Source organism: Rasamsonia byssochlamydoides (assembly GCF_041956645.1).
Source record: "Rasamsonia byssochlamydoides strain NRRL 3658 unplaced genomic scaffold VTN77scaffold_5, whole genome shotgun sequence".
Lineage (NCBI taxonomy): Eukaryota > Fungi > Ascomycota > Eurotiomycetes > Eurotiales > Trichocomaceae > Rasamsonia > Rasamsonia byssochlamydoides.
Window position 1 is genome coordinate 221,421 of NW_027192388.1, and position 22,145 is coordinate 243,565.

A 22,145-nucleotide genomic window follows, 5' to 3' on the forward strand; every position below is an offset into this window, starting at 1 on the left:
CATGCCCCAGGCCTCTGCAGGTGTTCCTTCCATGAATAATCGGAGGCTGTTTCAGGGGAGGGGAGGGGGCTTCGCTTGCATGCGCAACCAACCAGCGATCGAGCTGTCGGGCAGGCCTTCCCTGACCAGTCACCGGCTTCCGTCGGCTAAAACGTGGCCGCCACGACGACCCTGCCGACCAATGACAGTAGATCGATGCATCAGACATCAACGCTCCTTCTTCGGTACCTTCTTCATGAGCTCGGAGATGGCAACCAGTGCCAACCACAGCCCTGGTTGGTTCGGTTCATTTGTCTCGACATGATAGCGGATCGATGAACCTTGGATCACAACGGTCGATCCACCGAGTTTCCAAGATGTCGTTACCTAAACGCGTTGTCATCGTGGTATATCACACAGCATCTTAGCCTGATGCCGTATGATGTACGTCGTCATCCAGATTAGACCGGTAGTTTTCACGCTACTCTGTACTAGAACCCCCTAACTGACACGATTCTGCGATTATGATGGAGATCCGAGACTGGTCAATATTAAATCAGCCGGCCGCCTGAGGCTACGTTAGTTTACCGAGAAACTGGAAAATGCCATACAGGGTCTGGTCTCCACTGTCCTACTACTGTACTATCCTGCTAGTCTGGTAGATCTACGGAGTAGCCTCTTTCATTTCTGTCAAGTCACTCGAGCGAAAGTACGGAGTATTATTAACAGACGCCATTATCAAGATTGATAGAAGATTAACTGACCACCATCATCTCTAAAATATAATAGCTCTGTCTAGAAAAAATAAAAATAAAAAAATAAAAATAAAAAAACTGCCCTTCTTCAACGTGATTAGTATTGTTAACTATGGGCCAGTCTAACTCTGTAGAAACTATCCCTCCCCGCGTTCTTCGCCTTGAATGTGCCGGCCCTTCAACGAATAGGGTGCGAGCAAGCGGGCAGGTTGGGTGGGCAATAAGTGGGCAGTGGGCAGTGGGCACAACCTTTGAGAGCTTACAGGGGTCAAGAGAGTCAGACTCAAGACTGACTCAAGAGCCCCTCCGGGGTCCATAAAAACTGACCTCACCTTAGGTCCTTGACTAAATGGTCCAATATTAGTCCAATACTAAGCTTTTCACAGCTCTTTCAGCCTTTTTTTTTCCTTCACTTTGACTTGGATCATGATTACTGTAAGTTACTGGCCAACAGAGTACTCCGTACTGAAGTCAGTCTTTTGTCTCTTGCAATCTAATTAGCGACTGGACGAAGAGAAGAACCTGTCATATCAGCCAGTCAGCACTATGAAATATGGGGAGGGAAGGAAAAAAAAAAAAAGAGCAAAACGCAGGCTAGCAAGAAAAAGAAAGATGCTGAGCTGAGCTTACGCTGCTTACCAGTCCAATCCAACTAACTGCTAATTAGGAAGTTAATAATAATACCTTGGAACACTTGTCATGGTGGAGCACTGGAGTGTGGGAGAGACAAACATTAACGATTACTCCGTACGGAGCTCCGTAGACAGCTCACAAACATACCTAAACCTTGCAGGGGTCAGATGCGGCACGGCATGGTGCATACAGGCCATGCGTGGAACAACGTTCTGGAAGGATGGATGCGTACCCTTTCATTCTTTCAAACTTTTGGGCCCCCTTTGAAAGGGGGGAGAAAAAACGCAAAACAAAATAATTGGCCCGCCCAACTGATGACGGTCGTCGTATCTGTGGCTGCCACATATCAATATGCAAGCTAGGTAGCAAGCCAGCCAACCAGCAAGCATCCTATTCCTGCGTTACGGACTCACTCACTGCTCAGTGTGTTTCAAATTACTCTCCGAAAACTGAACTGATCCTCCAAAAAAAATAAAAACTGGCTAATAGTAACTGCTGCTGCTCTAGAGTCAAGTTTCTGGAGTGAATCCTATCTAATCTAACTAGGTAGGGAGTAGGATCAATGTTGGGCGAAAGGGAAGCTCAAAACCAACATGGAGAAGAGTCGGGTAGAGAAGAGGGGAAAATCACGAAGGTTCCTGAGGAGATATACAAGACAGATCAGAGGTCCGTATCTATTGTATATATCTTCTGAGTGCCTGCACTTCCACGGGTCTGTCCATGTGATTCCAGTTTCCAATAAGCATGATCATATTTCTATGCCAATAGCGCACCCGTTTAAAAGGTACCCATAACCTTAACGCCGATTCACATGCCAAAGATTACCGACCTCATGGCTCTATAGTTTCCGCAGATCGTGAATGTACCAAGATTAACCCAACGAATATGTCCAATCTCTAACCTATCACACTGCTTAATGCCCATCAATATATCCTCCAAATCACCACCGCCGTCCATAAACCGAGTCTTCCACACGCGACGGCCGTTTCGCTTTGTTGACAGATTTGTCCCGTCGGCCTTGGTCCTGTGAACTGGACCTCGAAGAGGAGACCTCACCACTTCTCAAATTCGTGCCCGCATGCGCCGAACTGAATGCATCGGAGTCCTCATCCGTCGAACCAGAACCCAGTAATCTCGTCTTCTGAGAGAGGTCAAAGTCATCTCGGTCGAAGCGAGCCTCGGCCTCGCGACCGAACAGGGCCATCATGTCGCGCATGGTAAGCTTCCCTGCGGCGGCCTTACCCTCGATCGTCGCGTTGGCGAGCTCGCGCTTGCGCTCCTGTAGATCAAGAATCCGCTCTTCGACTGTGCCCTTGACTGTCATCTTATAGATCTTGACATCGAGAGTTTGGTTGAGACGATGGACTCGGTCGATGGCTTGCTCTTCCACAAACTACAACACCGTCAGTCAATGTCAATGTCAAAGACTTCTCGACAGCTACGGTATCGAACTCACCGGATTCCAGAATGGCTCCAGCAGCACCACCCGACTTGCAGCAGTCAGGTTGAGTCCCAGAGATCCAGCTCTCAGACTGCACAGCAGGATTCGCGTGCCGCTGTGGTTTCTGAGCTTGTCAAGACTAGCTTCACGCAGATCGTTCCTCATGCCGCCGTCATAGCGGGCAAAACCAAGTTTCGCACGCTTCAAGAATGGTTCGATCTTATCGAGCATCGTCGTAAACACGGAGAACACGATGAATTTGTACTCAGGAGCCTCGCGTTTCAGGATTTTCATGAGGTATCGGATTTTAGTTGATGCCAGAACTTCATTCTCATCGTCATCATCGTCACTCAGCTCCTCATCTTCTGAATCATTTGATTCAGCTTCACCGTCAGTCTCCCCATTATCGGCATCAGAGTTTTTGGCAGAGTTTTTAGCGTCAGAGTCTTTAGTGACAGGGTCTTTGGCGTCTTCAGCGTCCTCCTTCTCGTCAGAACTCGAAAGGCTGATCACGTCATGCCCTTGAGGTGAGGAATCTTCATCGTCAGTCTCAGAATCTTCCGAGCCCAGCCATTCTCCGCCTCCCTCGGCATCCTCATCATCAGAGCCTCCCGCCTTGCCTAGATCAGGGATCGAACGCTGGTCCTCAGGTACAATCCACTCTCCATCATCCTCCTCATCATCGCTGTCCTTAACGACTCGCCTAACTCTTCGAGAACGGGCCTTGCGAGCATCAGAATCTGGATGGGCGGGTGTCGAGGCTGCTGATGCTGTTTCTTCCTTCTCCTTGTCTTTCTGCTTTTTCTTCTCTTTCCCCTTCGTCTTGAGAACATCGATATCCAGACTAGCCTCGCATTCACTGCACCTGCTCGAACCGCTCTTAGATTCTTCTGCTGTCAGGTCCGCTCGGCAAATATCGCACTTCTTGCTAACGACACTAAGCCCGCCAAAAAGTTCGGCAACGCTGTCAAGATCATCCTCCTTTGTCCCCTTCGACGACTTGCCGGAGGCGCCGTTGCTCAAGAGTACATCCTTGTCCTCGGAAAGATCGCTCCTCACTAGGTCTGGATGGTTGCATGCCTGACGAAGGCGAAGCAACAGGACCAAGGCGCCGGCATAATCTAGTTTGGAACCGCCCATCATCTGGGCGAGACGGCGGTCAGTCCTCTGTTCCAGGCGTTTGTAGAAGTCCATCTCTGCGGGAGTGAATTCCGCCGAGATCTTGATGACCTCACGCTTGGTGATCTGAAACCCGCTGGAAGATTTCCTCTCCTCCCCGTTGGTGGTTGACTCCTCACCCGCCTTCAAATTGCCATCCAGTTTGAGAACGTCTTTGGTTCGCCGTTTCATGAATGCCTTCAAGTAGACTTGAAGGCGTTTAATCGCAAGACCGCCGCGCCCATTATTCAACGGTCTAGTAATTTGGTCTCGCCATGCAGCCAGGTCGTTGTACGGCTTAATGCGTAAGAACTTGATCAAGCTCTGTAGCTCATCAAGGTTGTTCTGCAATGGAGTCCCGGTCAAACACCACCGATACTCCGCATCCAGGGCACAGCAAGCTTGTGTTGCCTTTGCGTTCCTGTTCTTTATCGTATGAGCCTCATCGAGAATGATCCGGTACCAATAGACCGAGAAGCAGCCAATTTTTTTTGTTCCTTGACTCGTAGCAGCATGTTCGGAACTCAGAGTGCCGTAAGTGGTGATAACAACATCATAATCCTTCAGGCTGTCGGCATATTTCGATCGTCCAGCTCCGTGGTAGACACAAACACGAAGTTTGTGGGAATCCTCAATCTTGGCAGCAATTTCAGATTCCCATTGCTTAATCAGAGCAAGAGGGGCAACAATCAAAGTGCCCTTGTCGACTCCGGGAGGCAGTTTTCTCTCATTCTCGGTCTTCTGGGTGTCCTTGTCCGCGTCTACTTCGTCTTTGTTCCTGGATTCCTTCTCCGCTGGTGGCTTCGGGTTGGTGAGTATCAATGCGATGGATTGCACAGTCTTCCCAAGACCCATGTCATCTGCGAGAATGCCACCCTTGGGATGGACACCTTTGGTCTTCTTCTGTCCCGTCTCTTTATCAATCATCCAATTCACACCATCAATTTGATGCGGCAATAATTTGACTTTCAGGCCCTCCCTCGTGCCATCATCTACTTCCTCTTCTTCCTCTTCCTCATCTTTTTGATCGCCATTCTCACCACCCTTCTTGTCTGCGGCTTCATCGACAGAGACTTTCTGCAACTTGGCTGCTAGATCGTCGATATCCGCCTCAACCTTCTTTTTTCTGGACCTTGTACGCGGTTTGTCATCCTCGTCTTCGAATGCACCCTCCAGCAGCGCCTTGATATTCTCCTGAGCTTTAGCCGCATCGACATAAGAATACGCGTCTATTGCGTCAATCTCTTCCTTGTAGTGTCCAACATTTGCCGCAAAACCAATCTCGTTCGATGTCAGATCGATGAAATTCTTGAGATTCTTGGAGGAATTTGACATTTTGGGTGCGGCTGGTTTTGATGAAAAGACCGGTCGCGGCGCCGGCTTCGTGGTCCACGTGAAATTTGATGGACGAGGTATCTCGACTACGTCCTCATCATCTATGGACGGAGCTGATCGATAGCTGTTGTATTCAGAAGGCTTGACCGGCTTAAATGGATCAAACGGTTGTCTTTGTTTGGCTTTCGTAGCGTCTGAGGTTCCGCTCACATCACGACGCTCTGACTGCGACTGCGGCCGAACGGATGGAGGTCTGTGATGTTCAGGGCGCTGCTGATTTCTTTTTGGGATGTTGAAAGGGAGCTGAGATTGGCTGTGGATTGACCGTAAAGGGGTTGGCTTCCCAAACTCAGGCGTTGCACTAGAACCTTGCAGCTGCTCTTTAAGCTCTCGGAGGGAAAGAGGTCCCTTGGAAGGTTGATATTCGTTCGACATCTTGAGTTAGGTTGTAATGGAATACAGTGGGCTCGATTCTGAGAATGGGGTAAGTAGACGGCGTTCAGCTGCTCAGGTTGCAGCCGTTGCGAACTGTATCTGAGCTCACTAAGAATTCTTGTAGGACAGTTTTCGATATTAGCTCCGGGCCTGTCACATGAAAAGATAATCATCAGCATCAAGCTATTTTCTGGAATTATCAATGCTTTCTGATTCATGGAAGCTGATTTGAATGCTGTGCATGACAGGAAGGTGATGAAATAGTGGTATAAATACCTCACTGAAGTCTTAAATGCATTTCCAATCGAGCATAACCATGTCCAAAAGTAATGACAGGCCCCTGAGCTGGCAGTGATACCGTTTTGTACGATCGATGATCGTCATCATATCGATAGCGGGCAAGCTTTGTTTGGGCAGCTAATCCGGGGCTGGCAGGCGGTGCCCAGCGGGTGGGGTGCCGCAGCAACGCGATTAGCGTGCTTATGTAAAGACCAATGCACCGAACCCGATACAATAAGATTTCTCATAATAACAGCAATAAAAGCAAATCAATAGAGTAGAACAGAAAAACATCATTTCCATTTAAGTTGGAAAAATAGGCAAATACAGTGAAACTCATAATAAATTTACCATTGTCACAGGATGAGTACTATCCAACATCAACGTCATAGTGGTCACTGCCTTAATATTAAGTTCTAACAGACACTCATTCAAATATCACATGACTGCACAACAAATAATAGGTAAATAGGAAAATCTCACAGAGCTGAAAATTGAACCTTCTGGTAAAAAATATCCGGGGAATGAACTATTGTGATTTCCAAAAGGGATGGCATGATCATCAATCATCATCATTAATATCAAAAACTCGACAAACAAAAGAAGGCAGGCACGTAGAAGCCGTGAAGCTTTGTGCCCTGTGTCATAAAAATTATATATTCTATCAAAGTCAGGGGGAGGGGGGAAAAAAGGTCAGTATTTATACCTCTCCAATAACACTTTTGAGAATCTCGGGAACAATCACTCCAGCATCTCCCTGGAAGAACCAGTCTCCGGGCTCCAGCCCGTCCCCAGGTATATCGTTTGGATCCATATTGACGACTGCAACTCGAGCACCCTTGGCGCGGGCCTTATCAACGTAGCCTGCAGCTGGCCAGACTTTGGCGCTCGTCCCAATGACCAACATCAAATCGATTCGAGGGGATTCGCGAATCCACCGATCCACAGCTTCGATGGTACGCACCGGTAGGGGCTCGCCGAACCAGACGACACCCGGTCGCAGGAGTCCTTTACACTGAGGGCATTGCGGCAGGTCTTCAACCTTCAATGTTGGAATGGGCACTCTCGGGTCTGAGATGTCTAGTTCCCTGCCTGTCTGTTCCGTCTGGCTTGCCTGCATCGCCCCGTGAAGAGCTTGTGTTGCTTGTTCCCCTGTTTTATCATCCACGGAGGGTTCAGGTTGGGGACCCTCTGTCGGAATGGCCAATGCGGGAACAATTGGATCAGTAAACTCGTCCTTTCGGGAGTAGTTGCAGTAAAATGAGGTACACTTGATGTCAAACAAAGAGCCATGGAGAAGATGAAGCTGTTCCGGGGGATGTTGAGCCCGTGGTGAAAGCCCTGTGATGCAATACAGCTTATTAGCTTCAGGAACATGGTTCTCAAGTGAGGATGGTTGGAAGTAGAATACATACCATCAACATTCTGGCTCAGAGTGATGAAGTTTTTATTCCTCTTTGCCAGCTCAGCAAGCGCGAAATGAGCTCGATTTGGTTTCGCCTTGAGCGCCATGTGTCGCCGGTAGCTGTAGAACTGCCAGACAAGACCCGGGTGCTCATTGAAGGCCTCCGGAGTCGCCAACGAAGTAGCGTCGAAGGATCTCCAGAGTCCGCCAGCACCCCGAAAGGTAGGTAGACCAGACGAGGCAGAGAGACCAGCACCTAGAAGGGCCAGAATACGTGTGCAGCCCTGGAGATATTGGGAGAAGGATTGAAGATCCGCTGCGGAGATACCAGGCATGGGACCTTGTCCGGCTTCTGTTTCGGCCATGGACAATGCAGTATCCTGGAACGAAGGAGTGCAGAACAGGACGCGGATTAGTTATATTTACACAAAATCCTTGGGAATATAACACTTGTAAAGCATAAAGACACGTTACGAGAAAATGTTGTAGAGGCAGTTTCCCTAGGCAGAAACAGGGCTGAACTATATGACGTGGGTCCGAAACGCGCTATGCCAACCGCCCACTACAGCTGCAAAAGCTTTTGCTCCGCCAAAATCTGGGCGGAGTACGGGGCACTCCATACCTGGTGTCTCGGAGAGTCAACTGCTCATGAAGGTCAAAGAATATTAATATTATCATATTAGTTAAACTATAACTTCGCTTCAAGTACATGATTTTAACCTGATTGCCAATTCACATTGCTATGGTGGCATTGCACATCTTGATGTTGTTCTACTAATAAAGCCCCACACCTGAATGCGAAGTATATAATTTATCGATAGCACCCGATCGAGCTCTGGGACCATCTTGCCTATCCTACCCAAATACAAAAGCTCAACCACGGCGACACCTGAGACTACCCGTGTACATTCTTCCATTGGAATCTCATTAAATAGGGCCTATGTTGAAGTGTAAATCTGCACCATTTGCTGAAATTCCTGATTCCTCTTATATTCTTCATTATAGACCAATTGGTCGGGAAAGCTAGCTATGTAGTCCTTAATTCGATCTATCCTTCAAGGCTGCATCTCCTACACTTGTCTCGCGGACATCACATCAGCAGAAATGGAAGAAAGGGATGGAAAGTGGACGACTCGCAACAAATGAAACTTGGAATATCTGATTTCTCGATATAGGAGGGAAAGAGATGAGTCACGTATATTCTGATCAACTAATGTTGCTCCTCCTTGGGAAGTTTGTTCACTGCATCGATTGCATAAGATCGATTCCGGTCATTCGACTGCGCCACATACGAGGTGATATATTCGGGCACATCCTTGACCTTGTTTTCAGCACTTGGAATGGGCTCCCCAAAGGTCTCCCAGACGGGGACTACGCCAGTCCACACGCGACCAGTCGTTTCTTCGTTCTGTATATCCTTGCGTTCGTCTGATACACCCCCATCGCGGATCTTGCCACTGCCATCGACGACCTTAACCTTAAGAATGGCTGTCGAGGCCAGCTCGCTGCTATCCGGCGGCACACGGCTGTTGTCCCATCGGTTGGGAACGACCGAGTTCGTGATCAACTTCATGGCGTAAAGTTTCTCTTCTTCATCGGTGACCAGTTTTGCATACCCGTGGAGAACTGCCGAACGATAATTGTAGCTGTGGGAGAACGGCGTGAGTGATAGGACCAGCCCATCGACCTTCGTGGCCGCTATACAGACGGGCAGACCCTCCCCTTCCGCGTTGCGGGCCAAGTTCATCATCCGTGCGCTGACGTAGCCATGAAGGTAGCAGTCCAACGGTTCACCGAGGTCAGGTGCAGAGGGATACGAGCCCATCTGTCCTATCATTGGGAGGATAGCCGGAAAAGGGTCGGATGCACCAGGACTGAAAGAGACATGAAGGACCTGGGACGAGTTGATAATGGAGTGGATCGTCCTCAAATCGTATGTTGCTTGGAGGAGTTCAGCACTTCATCCTGCAGAATGAGAACTGGTCTTACCTCGGTCGCTGTGCCGCTTGACCGTATTGGAGCTGCGCTTGGGATACACGAGGGTTCGACCCATCCTGACTTGTACAGCGAGGTGGATATATGCAGTTTACACGAAGAAAATTTGATTTACACGAGCAGGAGATGGTGGTGATAAGAGAGTACTACATATCTTATACACTGGCACCTGACGGGCTCGATGGTAGTTATATATATGTATCGTCAAACGTCAATTGACAATATGACTCAGACATAACCTGGAATTGGAAGGGGTCATGCCGCAGGGCTAGCCACTTCTGAACCGACAGCTACTCCATAGACACACTTCATTGAAATCATTAGATATCGATCTCGTATCACTCCTTGCGGAGATTGATCGCGATTAGACGCCTGCTCCGATGTCATTCCCGTTCGAGGTAGGTCCAGCCGACGATTGTTATCATGGCGCTTCTGATTGGTTCCTATCTCCGACGATGGCTGCGGAGGAACATTTCGGCCGACCAACGGATGGCTTGATTGAATACCTTCAGATAGACATGGAAAAGGTTATTGTGAGCCTTCACGGTCCCTCATTCAGCATTGATTGAGCATGTTGAAGCGTACATCGTTTCTGCGCCAATGGCGACATTGTCTCTCTCATTCTCAACGTCGCGCCGCTCAATTTCGTCATGGGCAGTTTGACTTGCTGTCCGCGAGCTCGAGACAGGCTGCCTGCCGTAGGAGTTACGCCTCTATCTCCGCGGCGGAATTGCAATTTGGGCAGCCTGTACACGAAACACATCCACACATACTAAAGCCTGGTGAATGTCCGCATACCTCGTACAGATGCACCCGTTCCAGTAAACTATTTGCGTTGCTGACACGGCAAAAGTGACGCCAGGGATAACCGCACTTGAATACGCCCATCGTCGCTCCAGACTCGCCAATCGACTCCCGAAAAATGCAATTGCCGTGCTGGCCTCGGCGGAGATCAAGTACCGTGCTCCGGGGATCTTCTATGAATATCATCAGGATCCGGACTTTTTCTATTTGACAGGTTTCACCGAACCTGGTGCATTAGCAATCATCGGTGAGTGCATGTCACTGCGATCGATGAGAGGGAGTCTCTGATGAGGAACAGCAAACGACGGATCTGGCGACAATCATATCTTCCATCTCTATGTGCGGGAAAAGGACCCAAGGGCCGAACTTTGGGAGGGCGCTCGATCAGGCACCCAAGCAGCCGTGGATGTTTTCAATGCGGATGAAGTAAATATTTGACGCCTCCTATTCAAAGGAAAAGACTAGGCTAAATTTTCGTCTGCAGACAGGCGATATTGAGCGGATCAGAGACATTCTGCCCCCCATTCTCTCCGAGGCGACTGAGATCTATACGGATATCACGACGTTGGACCCCTCAAGATCGGTCCTTTCACGGCATTTACACGGCACTTCTGGCGAATCCGAGCTACAAAAGATTGTCAACCCGCTCAAAGTCAGGCCGCTACGTCCGATAATCAACGAACTGAGGGTCTTTAAAAGCGAGAGTGAGGTAGTAAACCTGCGGCGAGCTGGTCAGGCTTCAGGACGAGCTTTCACTGAATCCATGAGGCAAAACTTTACCACGGAGAAAGACCTCTCTGCATTCCTTCAGTATCAGTTTAAGATGCAAGGTTGTGATGGGAGTGCCTTCGTTCCTGTTGTTGCAGGTGGCCGTGTAGGTTCTCATCCATCTACCGTCCAGAAGGTCTCTTCATACTAACAAATGTAGAATGCTCTGAGCATCCACTATACCAGAAACGATGACGTTCTGAGGTACATACAACACAACCCAGGGATTGAGATGAGGTTAGCTGACCAAGGTTGCAGGGATGGACAACTTGTCCTGGTAGATGGAGGTGGTGTATGTGTCCCTGTGCCCAAAAACCCTACATGCGAACATTCTAACAGGTCAAAGGAATATGGCGGGTATATTTCAGATATTACGAGAACTTGGCCGGTCAATGGCAAGTTCACTGATGCGCAACGGGACCTTTACAACGTTGTGTTGAATGTACATCGTAGCTGTGTATCCCTCTGCCGAGAAAGTGCTGGGTTGTCCCTGGATAGGCTTCATGGAATTGCCGAGCAGAGCCTGAAGGAGCAGCTTAAACAGCTCAACTTTGACGTCTCAGGTGATGTACGTACTACTTATCGCAATCTAGGACCTTTCCATACTGACAAGATATTACGATAGGCCATGAGGGTTCTGTTCCCTCACCACCTTGGCCATTATATAGGTTTGGACGTCCATGACTCGGCCGGGTATCCTAGAAACGTAAAACTCAGGGCCGGCCAGTGCATTACAATCGAGCCGTACGTATACTGAACGATCCGTTGCAGGCTGTGGAAGCTAATCTTTGGCAGCGGTGTCTATGTTCCCAATGATGAGCGATGGCCTAAGAGTTTTCGTGGAATGGGGATACGTGTTGAAGACAGCGTCTGCGTGGGAGATGATAATGCCATTATACTGTCGACCGAAGCTGTGAAAGAGGTATGTTATTATTGTTCCATCTTTCTCTCGTTGATCCTAACAGTCACCAGATCGAGGACATCGAAGCACTGCGTGGATAAAAGATGAAAGAGATACCCAGCTCATACTGTACTATATGTTCAGTAGATATCTTCGTTAAATGTGTAACATATGATCACTCACCTGTCTGTGGTTCCGACTGTTTACTTAAGAGCTGCTTGGGGGTTGTGGGCATCACGCGTGCGCAACTGTGTGGATCCAAACACGCGTTATTGATGAAGACAACAGTATTGTAAGGCTACTAGAAAGAAACAAATGCTGTCAGACGCGCTCAATAGAGGCTAAGAATGTGCAGCGCGCTGAATGCATCGGTGTATGTCAAGTTTGCCTGACAGGTCGCGCTATGGTTGGTTGTCGGGCAGGTTTCCGCAACCCAAAACAATTCGTGGAAGACTCCACCAAACAACAAGCTCCCTCGCTCGCTCGGTCTGCCTCCCCGTGCCTCTCCAACACCAATCCATTCAAGAGGACGTGTGATATATCTGCCACAGTCTCCTCTCAGGAAGTGCCAAGAACTCTTTATCCAATATTATCCATAGAGCTCCTTGTCCATTGTCTCACTCTTCCTCTTCATTATGGTTCTCTAGCCTTCCAAGTCTCCTCGACGTGCAGCACGTCGCGTGCTCCTAACAGTGGTCCAGTACCCCTCCCTCGCTGGTCCCTGTCGTTCTCTGTGCTCGTGTCCCTGCCAATTTGATTTATTATTACTATATGGCAGCAATATTTGTACCTCCTTCTCCCCAGACAGCCTTTGCCATGTCGACCAGACGGCCTCCTCTCGCCAGCGTTCCCAATGCCACCAACTCCCCTCACCGTGGCAGCAACACTACCTCCAAGCGTCCAAGAACCGGGTCCCAGCTCGATCTTGCATACGGACAACCTCCTCCTAAGAAGCAATTGGTTGACCGGGACGATGCAGTCACGCGTTCTCCCACAAAAAGCAGGACCACCATCCCCTATCAGACTGCCGAGGCCAAAGTCTTTTCACGACGAACCAACAGTAGCCAGCCTACCGCGTTTGAGAAGAAGCTGGTAGCAGCAAGAGACAAGGAAAGGCAAACTCAGTCAAAGGCATCAAGATATGAGAAAGCGTCTGCCGAGACCTTGGACACCATCAGGCAATGGCAGAAGCATTACCGCAAAGCATTTCCAGGGTTTGTCTTCTACTTCGACAATATACCGGCAGACGTTCGAAGCAGGTGCGTCAGGGAGGTTCTTGCATTAGGTGCTGTAAGTACAATGATTTCATTTACCCTGTTCCCGCCAACCCTTCATTGCCCTGGAATGAGAATATTTTTTTGGGATTTTGTCATGTCATCGTGATTACAAATTAGTCACTGAGGGCGTTTTTTTTTTCGGGATATTGATCTGACTACATGAATTCCAGCGCGAGGAAAGGTTTTTTTCTCGTCTCGTAACGCATGTCGTTACCTCCCGTCCTATTCCAGAGCTCGATACCCCCAGTCCTACGGAGACGACGCCATCAGCCGTGGAACAGCCTTCGATTGATGGCCCGGTTCAGACGGTGAATCCGTCTCTCTTAGAGAAGACTACGGATGCAAACTCGCACTTGTTGAGATCCAGAAATCCCTACGACAGACAGCTAGATATCGACGCTCGACGGGATCAAGTTGCCAATACAGATGTCTTGTATAGGGCTCGTCAGATGGGAATAAAAATATGGGCGATAGAAAAACTGCAGCGGATGTTAGCGGCGATTCATGATGCCGACACCACACCCCTTTATTCAGCTGGTCGAGTTAGCAATGCTGGGGGAGTCGGTGCCAAGGGTCGAGGGGACACAGAGCTTTCTCAGGTTCTTCGGAATGAACTCTTGCATGGGCCTTCGGACCGTGATCCATCCATGTGGATGAAGGAAATGGTTATGTTCAAGGGTCCGTTCATCTATGTTCATGACATGGACGAGAAGACCAGGCCGGTCATGGTCAGAGAATACCCCAAAGTTGCGAGAAGACAGGACGGCGCTTGGCCGCAGTTTCGCAGTGCTCCTCTGGGTAAATGTCCTTTCATTGAAGAACCGCCTTCCAAGAAGGAGCTGGCACGGATGAAGGAGAAGGAGAAGGAGAAAAAGGCAGCGGCGGAAGCCGTTGTTCATGTTCAGAATGCCATGAAGAAGCCCGACCCGCCTGAGCATACTGTGGAAATTAACTCCCTTCAACGTGATAACAACGAGGGACAAGTTCAATCTCCAAAAGTTGAAGAGACCGTACCTGCCCCGACGACGACGCAGGTAGAGCCACAGAAGGTGTTCCCTGTCAGACCTGTCTCCCCTCGAAAGAGCTCGGAAAGCTTCATCGCTCCTCACCTCACCCGGACTGGACCGTTCCACTTTGGGCGGGAACCTGCTGCCTCTGGTGTGCAACCATCGAATATCACATCTGCAATTCGGTCACAGATGATATCATCCACGGCCGCAGCACCCGGCGCAAAGGCGGGTGTGAGCAAAGAAGTCCATGAACTGAAAAGGAAGGTTTTGGAAAAGAGCAATGGGACTATTACCACGAGCGCCAACCCATCGTCGCACCGTGCGGCGGAGATCAGTCAACCTACGAAACCAGCAACCGGTGTATCTACCCGATCTACTAAACAGCGACCAGCCGACAAACTTGGTCATATACACGAAGAGGACACTACACAATCGGAGGACAACGGAAGCCACAAGCAGCAAGCGGTGAGTCGGAGAAGTGCCAGCCAGAAGAAGAGCAAGGAGAAAAAGCGGGATCCGAAACCGGGATACTGTGAGAATTGCAGAGAGAAGTTTGATGACTTTGACGAGGTATGGTCATGTCTATGGTTGCCGTGTAAGGCTGTGCGCTGACCGCTTTCACTAGCATATTGTGACGAGGAAACACCGTAAATTCGCGACCACGATGTCGAATTGGGTTGAATTGGACGCGCTGCTTCAGAAGCTTCGACGTCCTTTGAAACCGGAATTCCAAAATATATAAGCCAAGCGGATTTTCGAACTGGTTCTCCTGTCGACTACTTTGCCTCATTTTATCGGATCCCGATTGTTGACATTCAGCATTGCATCGTCAGTTGCTGACTCGCGAAGACGAATCGCTCTTTACGTCGGCGTTGTGTCCTGATTTCCATTTCTTGGCATTCGACTGTTAACATTGCAGCATCCTGCGGCGTTCCCATTCTGGACGATTCAATTCACGAGTCACAGGACTGATCTTTCATTAACGACGATTCGATCTCGTTCGTTTTTCGTTAATCGTTCAAAAACACTTGTTCTTTCGCTTGTTTTACTGGTCTCTGCATTGCTTCTGGTGTTGACTTGGGCTTCATGCGAGACTACAGTTCATCTCGCCCGTACAAAAATACTCCGAATGTCTCTACTCAGAACTCTTCGACGTTACATAGCTATGCTACACGGGGAGGACCACATATCGGCGGATGGTTGGTATAAAAAATCTCCTATAAATCATGGACAGTCATCAACGATCTTGTGATATTCCACTGCAACTTGATTGAACAAGCTGGTACGGCAGCATTTAGAACAGGGGGACTACTAACTAACTACTAGATCGGTCTGGCCGGGGGGAGGATGTGGGGATGTGGGGGGAAACACTATTTTTTTAATGCTTCTTGTTTGGGTGCATGTACGGTGGTGCAGGGTGTATGTATTCTTAGCTAGCTTTTTTTTTCTTGTGGTTTTATTCTTAGAAATTGATGGAGTTGAGGTGCGAAAACTTACAAGGACAAGCGAAGAAGTAGGCTGGGGTCCATACTGTAGGCTCCATACCAACGGAGTTATCCCACGAGTTATCCCTACTGTATGTGACTGATGATTAATCAAGCAAGCACGACATATAGTGCTGAGTGGACCGAGATCTGATAAACTCGCATTCATCCAGCAGAGACATTGTTGGCAATTATCTTATCAGACATCAGTATCCGATGCATGTAACTCTGTCGATCGAATGATTCTAGTTACAACTATGGGTTTTGATCCTACGGACTTGATTAATAATACCGCGCATATATGTCCCCAGCATGAATCTTGTCACCCTCTTATCTGATTATGAATTCATGATCACTCGGAAAACGATTACCAAGCAGGGGTGGAGAGTGAGACTCATATCGCACTCATATCGCGTATCGCGTATCGCATATCGCGAAGTGGAGTGCAGTGGGTAGAGCAATCCATCCCACCGGATCACGCCATCAATCGGACTACGCAGAGATGACCAATCCGTCACGACACGACATTATTCATAAGACAGAAAAAGAGCTCGACTTCCTGGTTCCGAGCGGGATGTGGTCACTACCTAGGTACTCCGTACTTTAATAATGGGCAAATGCAATGATGCCATCCTGGCGGGGGTGGGGCCGAGTGGGAGGGAAAGGTGGCGAGGAGGATGATGAGGATGATGCGATGTGCATAATACGCAGATAGACAGATAATGGTTGAGGAGGTGGTTGTGGGGGTATATATATACACCTCTATTTCTTCTCTTGTCTTGGAATTGACGATAGGATAGGAAAAAAAATACTCCCTCGTGCCAATTGATTGAGTTGTCATCTGCTGTGCTACTACTGTACTGCACTATACATACTTCTAGCATATATAACTAAGCTGTTACCGAAATGGCTATTATCAAGAACGTTGTTCTCATTGGCGTGAGTACATACATATATAGCTCCTGTCATGTTTTCAATTCATTCGACGATTACGATTGTATTGAATGGCGACTGACTGGCCAATCTATTATGATGTCTACAGGCTGGAGGAAACCTCGGGTACTTTCGTCCACCGCCATAGAACGCTGAAGCTTGACTAACAGTTTACCTGATTGTTTCTCATCTAGACCCGCCATCTTAAACGCCTTGCTCACCTCTCCACACGGGTACACCGTCTCAGTGCTCTCTCGCGAATCTTCCAGCTACCAACCACCAGCCGGCGTGAAGCTCCTCAAGACAGACTACAGCCACGACTCGCTCGTCTCCGCGCTCAAGGGGCAAGATGCGGTCGTTTCGGCCATCGCGGGCCATGTACTCCTTGACCAGATCAAGATCATCGATGCCGCCATCGCCGCGGGCGTGAAGCGCTTCATTCCGTCGGAATTCGGGAGCGATACAAGCAATGCTGTCGCTCAGCAGCGGTTCCCGCCGTGGAAGCAGAAGGATCAGGTGCGGAAGTACCTGGAGAGCAAGCAGGATCGGATCGAGTGGACGGTTATCTACAATGGGTTCTTCTTTGATTGGTAAGCAGCGTCGTCTCGTCCAGCCTTTCGAACACAGCCTGTACATAATTATAGAGACAAGTTTACGGAAGGTGACTAACTGCGATAATCAGGGCTCTCAAAATCGGCTTCGCAGGATTCATCATCCCCGAAAGCAAGGCAACCATCTACCCCAAGTACAAGGACGTGACGTTTTCCGTGACGACGCTCGACACCGTCGGCCGGGCCGTCGCCCAGGCCCTTTCTCCCTCGATCGCGCCCAAGACAGCCAACAAGATCCTGCGGGTGCGCAGCGTGACGACGTCGCAGTCCGAGATCCTCGCCGCGTTCAAGGACGTCACGGGGAAGAAGTGGACCATCCACGAGGTCGATCTGGACGCGGAGGTCAAGGAGGCGGAGGAGAAGCTGCAGAAGGGAGACTTTAGCGGTGCTGGAAAGCTGATTTATGGCGCTAACCTGGATGTTCGGACGGAGAATGACTGGGATAAGAAGGGGGCGGTGTCGAATGAGGTGTTGGAGCTGCCGAATGAGGATCTGAAGACGATTATCAAGTCTGTCTTGTAGATGTATGTATGTACTGTACATACATGATGTAGCTGACAAACCTATCAGCTACTTAGTCTAGATATTTACCTAGTAGTCAAATCAGAGCAAATCAGACAGCTTGGCGCTACATTAGGTAGGTATATGAAGGTTAGTACCTATCGTAGTACGCGATATCCGGTTAAATCAAGAGTCCCATAGGAGGTAGTACGCTCATAGGCAGCTTGCAACTATGTTCCATGGATCATCAACACATCGATCCGTTCCGATCCAGCGGTAACTTATACCTAGGTACCTAGTATGTGTATCATCACCTGCATTAAAAGGTCCGTCGTGCCTTTTACCCAGTTCGGTAACAGGTTACGCACTCCGCAAGCGACTAACCCCGATCAGGCAAGAACCTCGGCGCGTGCCGCCATGCCCCTGGCTTGGAAATCTTCCGGCTCGGAAAAACGACAAATTCCGACAGGAAAAGGATTCCTATCATTTTTGATACAGTAATCAGAGATGCTCCGGACTACGCTGCATATACCAGCACAGTGGATATGGACTGTATATATAAATGCGCACAAAGAAGGATTGGGTCCCGAGAGTTGGAAAATTTTTCCTTTGACTTCGTTTCAATTTCAGAGTGACATATTTGTCGGGTGCGATTTATTTAATTGTACTCCGTACTGTACATATACATACAGCTTGCGTACTATTACATCATAATTTAAATACCTGCCATTTTTCCTTATTCGTTTCCAACAGAATGGTGGCCATGACTCCTAGGGCGGCTGCACGTCTCAGGCCGTCGTCCCTGCGGTTTTTTTGTTCCAGACATTCTAGTGATGGTGGTCTCAATCGACTGACTCTGCCCGTATCGTTGTCATTGCGGACGCCTGCGATATCTGTATACCCGTGCCCGCCCCCGCCATCCACATTCCAATCCCATGGCCAGGTCCGCTATAGCTCCCATTCTCCAATGGGCGCAGCACCCACCAAGGCCCGGAAAAAGGTCACCATCACCACCCTGCGCAATCTCTACCAAAAGGGCGAGCCAATTGCGATGCTTACGGCGCATGACTTCCCCAGCGCCCATGTCGCGGACGCAGCCGGCATGGATATGATTCTGGTGGGCGACAGTCTGGCAATGGTGGCTCTGGGCATGGAAGATACCAGCGAGGTTACACTGGATGATATGATTCTCCATTGTCGAAGTGTATCACGGGCTGTGAAGTCTGCTTTCACTGTGCGTTAACCCGTCCCGTTAGTAAACGATGATAGAGGCTAATGGGCATGTGTCGACTAGGTTGCCGATCTGCCTATGGGATCTTATGAAGTGTCCCCCGAACAAGCTGTCCAGTCGGCGATCCGCATCATAAAAGAGGGTCGGGTTCAGGCTGTCAAGATCGAGGGCGGAACGGAGATCGCTCCGACTATCAAACGGGTCACAACTGCCGGCATCCCTGTCGTCGCTCACATTGGCCTGACGCCTCAGCGCCAGAACGCGCTTGGCGGGTTCCGCGTCCAGGGCAAATTCGCTGCCGGCGCAGTCAAATTGTTGCAGGATGCATACGCCGTCCAAGAAGCGGGGGCTTTCATGGTCGTCCTAGAGGCCATGCCGCCCGAGGTTGCAGCCATCATCACGAAGAAGCTGCAGATTCCGACGATTGGCATTGGCGCTGGGAACGGCTGTTCCGGCCAAGTCCTTGTGCAGATCGACATGAGCGGCAATTTCCCGCCAGGCCGGTTCCTCCCGAAGTTCGTCAAGCAGTATGCAAATGTCTGGGCGGAGGCGATGAAGGGCATCGAACAGTACAGAGCGGAGGTTAAGGGAAGAGAATATCCCTCGCCAGAGTACACCTATCCCATTGCGAAAGAGGAGTTGGAGGAGTTTGAGAGGGCGATTGAGACAGAGCAGCCGAAATAGCTCGCCGACAGTATCTCCTCCGAGGCTCTATGAGTTAGGCAACGCTCGTTGCTGGGGTGTCAATTACCCGGCGCTGAGGAGTTCAATGGCGATGGATCGGACGAGGTGGTGTTCAGATATTTGGAGCTTGTATGATATGGTGTTGCTCTCACGAGCAGCGGGCTGGACCCGACTCCGATCCTCTCCTGGCGGGCCGTTGAGCCCAACGGGCATCGACGATGATCAGGAGGTTATCCGTATGATATACGGGGGACAGTGCTGAGTTCCACCTCGTCAGCCAGGGGAAGAAGCAAGGGTCAGAAGATAACGCGGTTGGATAATGGCTTTAGAAAGCTGCTTTCCCTGCGAGAAATGTGATTCCCAGGCGCTGCGCTCCCTTATGTATTCATATCTCAACCAGGATTATTCTTAATGACTGTATCCAAACCAAATCTTAATATTAATACTTGCTCTTTTGGACCATATCCTCCTATATTCTATTCTCTTACGCAGAACCCAGAAAACAAACCAGGGGTATCAATGCTTTTTTTTTGACAAATATCCTGATATCACCCACTACCACTCTCTGAACTCGGGGCTCCTGTCCCCTCACCTGACGTACTATTCGCAGTAGTATTTGCAGTATTATTAGTATTAGCAGCCGCAGCAGCAGCAGCAGCGAGAGCGGCTTTCCTCTCCCTCTCCCTCTGGCGCCGCTTGATCTTCTTCTCTCGGTTTTTCTTATTCCGCTTCTCGGCCTCGGCTTGCTTGGCGGCTTCGGCGGCCGCGGCACGCTTGCGCAGGATGATACGGCGCTTTTTGCCGGGTTTCTTCTTCCGTGGTTTGGTGGGAGACGAAGCGATATTCTGTGCTGGTGCGGAACCCGCAGGAAGTTTGACATGGGATGATTTTAGGTGTATGACTCGCCATGGAAGGTGGCAGCCGGGCTGATAACGGGGAAAAAATTGTTAGCAATTAGATAATTCCTTAGGAGGAGTGCAAAAGATAACGAATAATAGAGACAACGTAGATAGTATCAGACCGGGACGAACGAAATCCACTTACCCAAGTCCCTTTCCCAGCCAACTCCAGCAGGTCTCTCCCACTCACGGCAACATCCTCGTACTCCTTCCGTTTGGCAGCCGCAGCAGCCGTAGAATCTGATTCCGCTTGTTGACCACCACCAGATCGCCACAACGCCGGAGTCGTGAAATAGTACTGCCACCCGCGGAACGGGTTCACAAATTTGCCCTCCTCGAGAGAGGCAGGTCCGGGAGTCGGCGAGCATAGTCGGATGCGCAACTTGCGCGTGCCGTCATCTTTGTAGGTCGTGGTGCTATCGAGCGGTTTTTGACCGTCCTCTGCTGTCCGCTTTGCGGGAACACTTCTACTGAATAATCGAAATTCGAACTCTTGCTCTTGCTCTTCGTCGGCAGCATCTTGGACACTATTTTGCGCGGTTTGCTCTGTTGTATCTATTTGTCGGTCCTCAACAGTAAATGTATCGAATGTCTCGAAATCAAGGAGTTTCCCTAGCAGTGCATGTGCATGTGCGTGGCCGTCATCATCTGCGCGAAGTTCTGGTGACGAGGGTACAGATGACAGTGGAGAGAGAATCTCGTCGCGACGGACGCTATTAGAGTTCAAATTATTAGCACTACTAATCAATATAACCCTTCGAGCCTGAGCGAATAAAAAAAATGTTGCAAGACACGATACAGGTTGGAGAATCCTCCCCATCATGCAATGTATTCGAGTTTTCAAAGACCATTGAGAATTGGAAATTTCTCACCGTTTAGCTTCTGGAAGTTCGAACATCGTGGTTGCCCCGTAGTACTTTCCCAAGACGACGTCCTTCTGACCTCGTTAGATAAGGAACTGCTCTGTTGGAGTCCACCCCGCGAGGTTGCCGTTGGATGGGCGGAGGGACTTGAAATTGTGATTGATGCGATGACTTTTCTTGTTTCCACGGCCCGGAGGTTGTTACGGCCAAGTCCCTTTACGCGGCGGCCAATCAGCTGTCAAATTACGACCGTAGAGTTGATGACGCCAGTACGAAATTGGATTTTTGAATCTATAGAGCAATTCTAGTTAGCAAAGCTAGTAATTAAATAAATCAAAGCAATTAGAAAAAAAAAATACTCCGTACTTGTGGATGTAATTAAATGCTAGCAGTTCTATACTAGAGGCAATAGGGCTTTATAACTTGGTTAAAGCTATATGTAGTAATCTGCCTACTCTACTGTACCTCATCTAGTACGATGCTATAGCCAGTAATACCTTAGTTGGCAACTGAAGGGCAATCTAGATACTATCAGCTTTATAGATTTATTGCTAAGTATAATATAATAATTCGATTTGATCATTACTCTTATCGGAATCAGCGCCGTGCTCCACAATCAAATGATGGCAGGCATGCTGTTGCCGCTACAGTCTGCTGAACAGACAGTAAATATGTAGCGTCATTGAAGAATTTATTTCTTAGTTAATATGATTTTGCAGACCATATGAATAAATTGTTCGATATGGAGAGCGTGCCTTGCTTGA

At 49.2% G+C, this 22,145-nt stretch overlaps 7 protein-coding genes across 7 annotated transcripts; 3 read left to right on the forward strand and 4 right to left on the reverse strand.

The window, feature by feature from the left end:
- Nucleotides 1-2,307: 2,307 nt before the first annotated feature.
- VTN77DRAFT_6446 (uncharacterized protein) lies at nucleotides 2,308-5,736 on the reverse strand (the record flags this gene model as incomplete). The annotated part of the gene is made up of 2 exons (XM_069422725.1): nucleotides 2,308-2,760; nucleotides 2,824-5,736. 2 exons carry the CDS (start codon nucleotides 5,734-5,736, stop codon nucleotides 2,308-2,310), a joined length of 3,366 nt encoding a protein of 1,121 aa, XP_069281356.1.
- Nucleotides 5,737-6,715: 979 nt separating this feature from the next.
- On the reverse strand, nucleotides 6,716-7,785 carry VTN77DRAFT_6447 (uncharacterized protein; the record flags this gene model as incomplete). The annotated part of the gene is made up of 2 exons (XM_069422726.1): nucleotides 6,716-7,356; nucleotides 7,431-7,785. The coding sequence occupies 2 exons, from the start codon at nucleotides 7,783-7,785 to the stop codon at nucleotides 6,716-6,718; spliced, it is 996 nt and encodes a 331-aa protein (XP_069281357.1).
- Nucleotides 7,786-8,630: 845 nt separating this feature from the next.
- VTN77DRAFT_6448 (uncharacterized protein) lies at nucleotides 8,631-9,473 on the reverse strand (the record flags this gene model as incomplete). The annotated part of the gene is made up of 2 exons (XM_069422727.1): nucleotides 8,631-9,361; nucleotides 9,410-9,473. The coding sequence occupies 2 exons, from the start codon at nucleotides 9,471-9,473 to the stop codon at nucleotides 8,631-8,633; spliced, it is 795 nt and encodes a 264-aa protein (XP_069281358.1).
- Nucleotides 9,474-9,986: 513 nt separating this feature from the next.
- Nucleotides 9,987-11,989, forward strand: VTN77DRAFT_6449 (uncharacterized protein; the record flags this gene model as incomplete). The annotated part of the gene is made up of 10 exons (XM_069422728.1): nucleotides 9,987-10,203; nucleotides 10,269-10,466; nucleotides 10,518-10,645; nucleotides 10,704-11,093; nucleotides 11,148-11,191; nucleotides 11,246-11,279; nucleotides 11,334-11,555; nucleotides 11,613-11,731; nucleotides 11,783-11,909; nucleotides 11,960-11,989. 10 exons carry the CDS (start codon nucleotides 9,987-9,989, stop codon nucleotides 11,987-11,989), a joined length of 1,509 nt encoding a protein of 502 aa, XP_069281359.1.
- Nucleotides 11,990-12,704: 715 nt separating this feature from the next.
- VTN77DRAFT_6450 (uncharacterized protein) lies at nucleotides 12,705-14,917 on the forward strand (the record flags this gene model as incomplete). The annotated part of the gene is made up of 3 exons (XM_069422730.1): nucleotides 12,705-13,178; nucleotides 13,336-14,745; nucleotides 14,801-14,917. 3 exons carry the CDS (start codon nucleotides 12,705-12,707, stop codon nucleotides 14,915-14,917), a joined length of 2,001 nt encoding a protein of 666 aa, XP_069281360.1.
- Nucleotides 14,918-18,671: 3,754 nt separating this feature from the next.
- On the forward strand, nucleotides 18,672-19,619 carry VTN77DRAFT_6451 (uncharacterized protein; the record flags this gene model as incomplete). The annotated part of the gene is made up of 2 exons (XM_069422731.1): nucleotides 18,672-18,938; nucleotides 18,999-19,619. The coding sequence occupies 2 exons, from the start codon at nucleotides 18,672-18,674 to the stop codon at nucleotides 19,617-19,619; spliced, it is 888 nt and encodes a 295-aa protein (XP_069281361.1).
- Nucleotides 19,620-20,167: 548 nt separating this feature from the next.
- Nucleotides 20,168-21,416, reverse strand: VTN77DRAFT_6452 (uncharacterized protein; the record flags this gene model as incomplete). Its single annotated transcript, XM_069422732.1, has 3 exons — nucleotides 20,168-20,545; nucleotides 20,664-21,231; nucleotides 21,391-21,416. The coding sequence occupies 3 exons, from the start codon at nucleotides 21,414-21,416 to the stop codon at nucleotides 20,168-20,170; spliced, it is 972 nt and encodes a 323-aa protein (XP_069281362.1).
- Nucleotides 21,417-22,145: the final 729 nt, after the last annotated feature.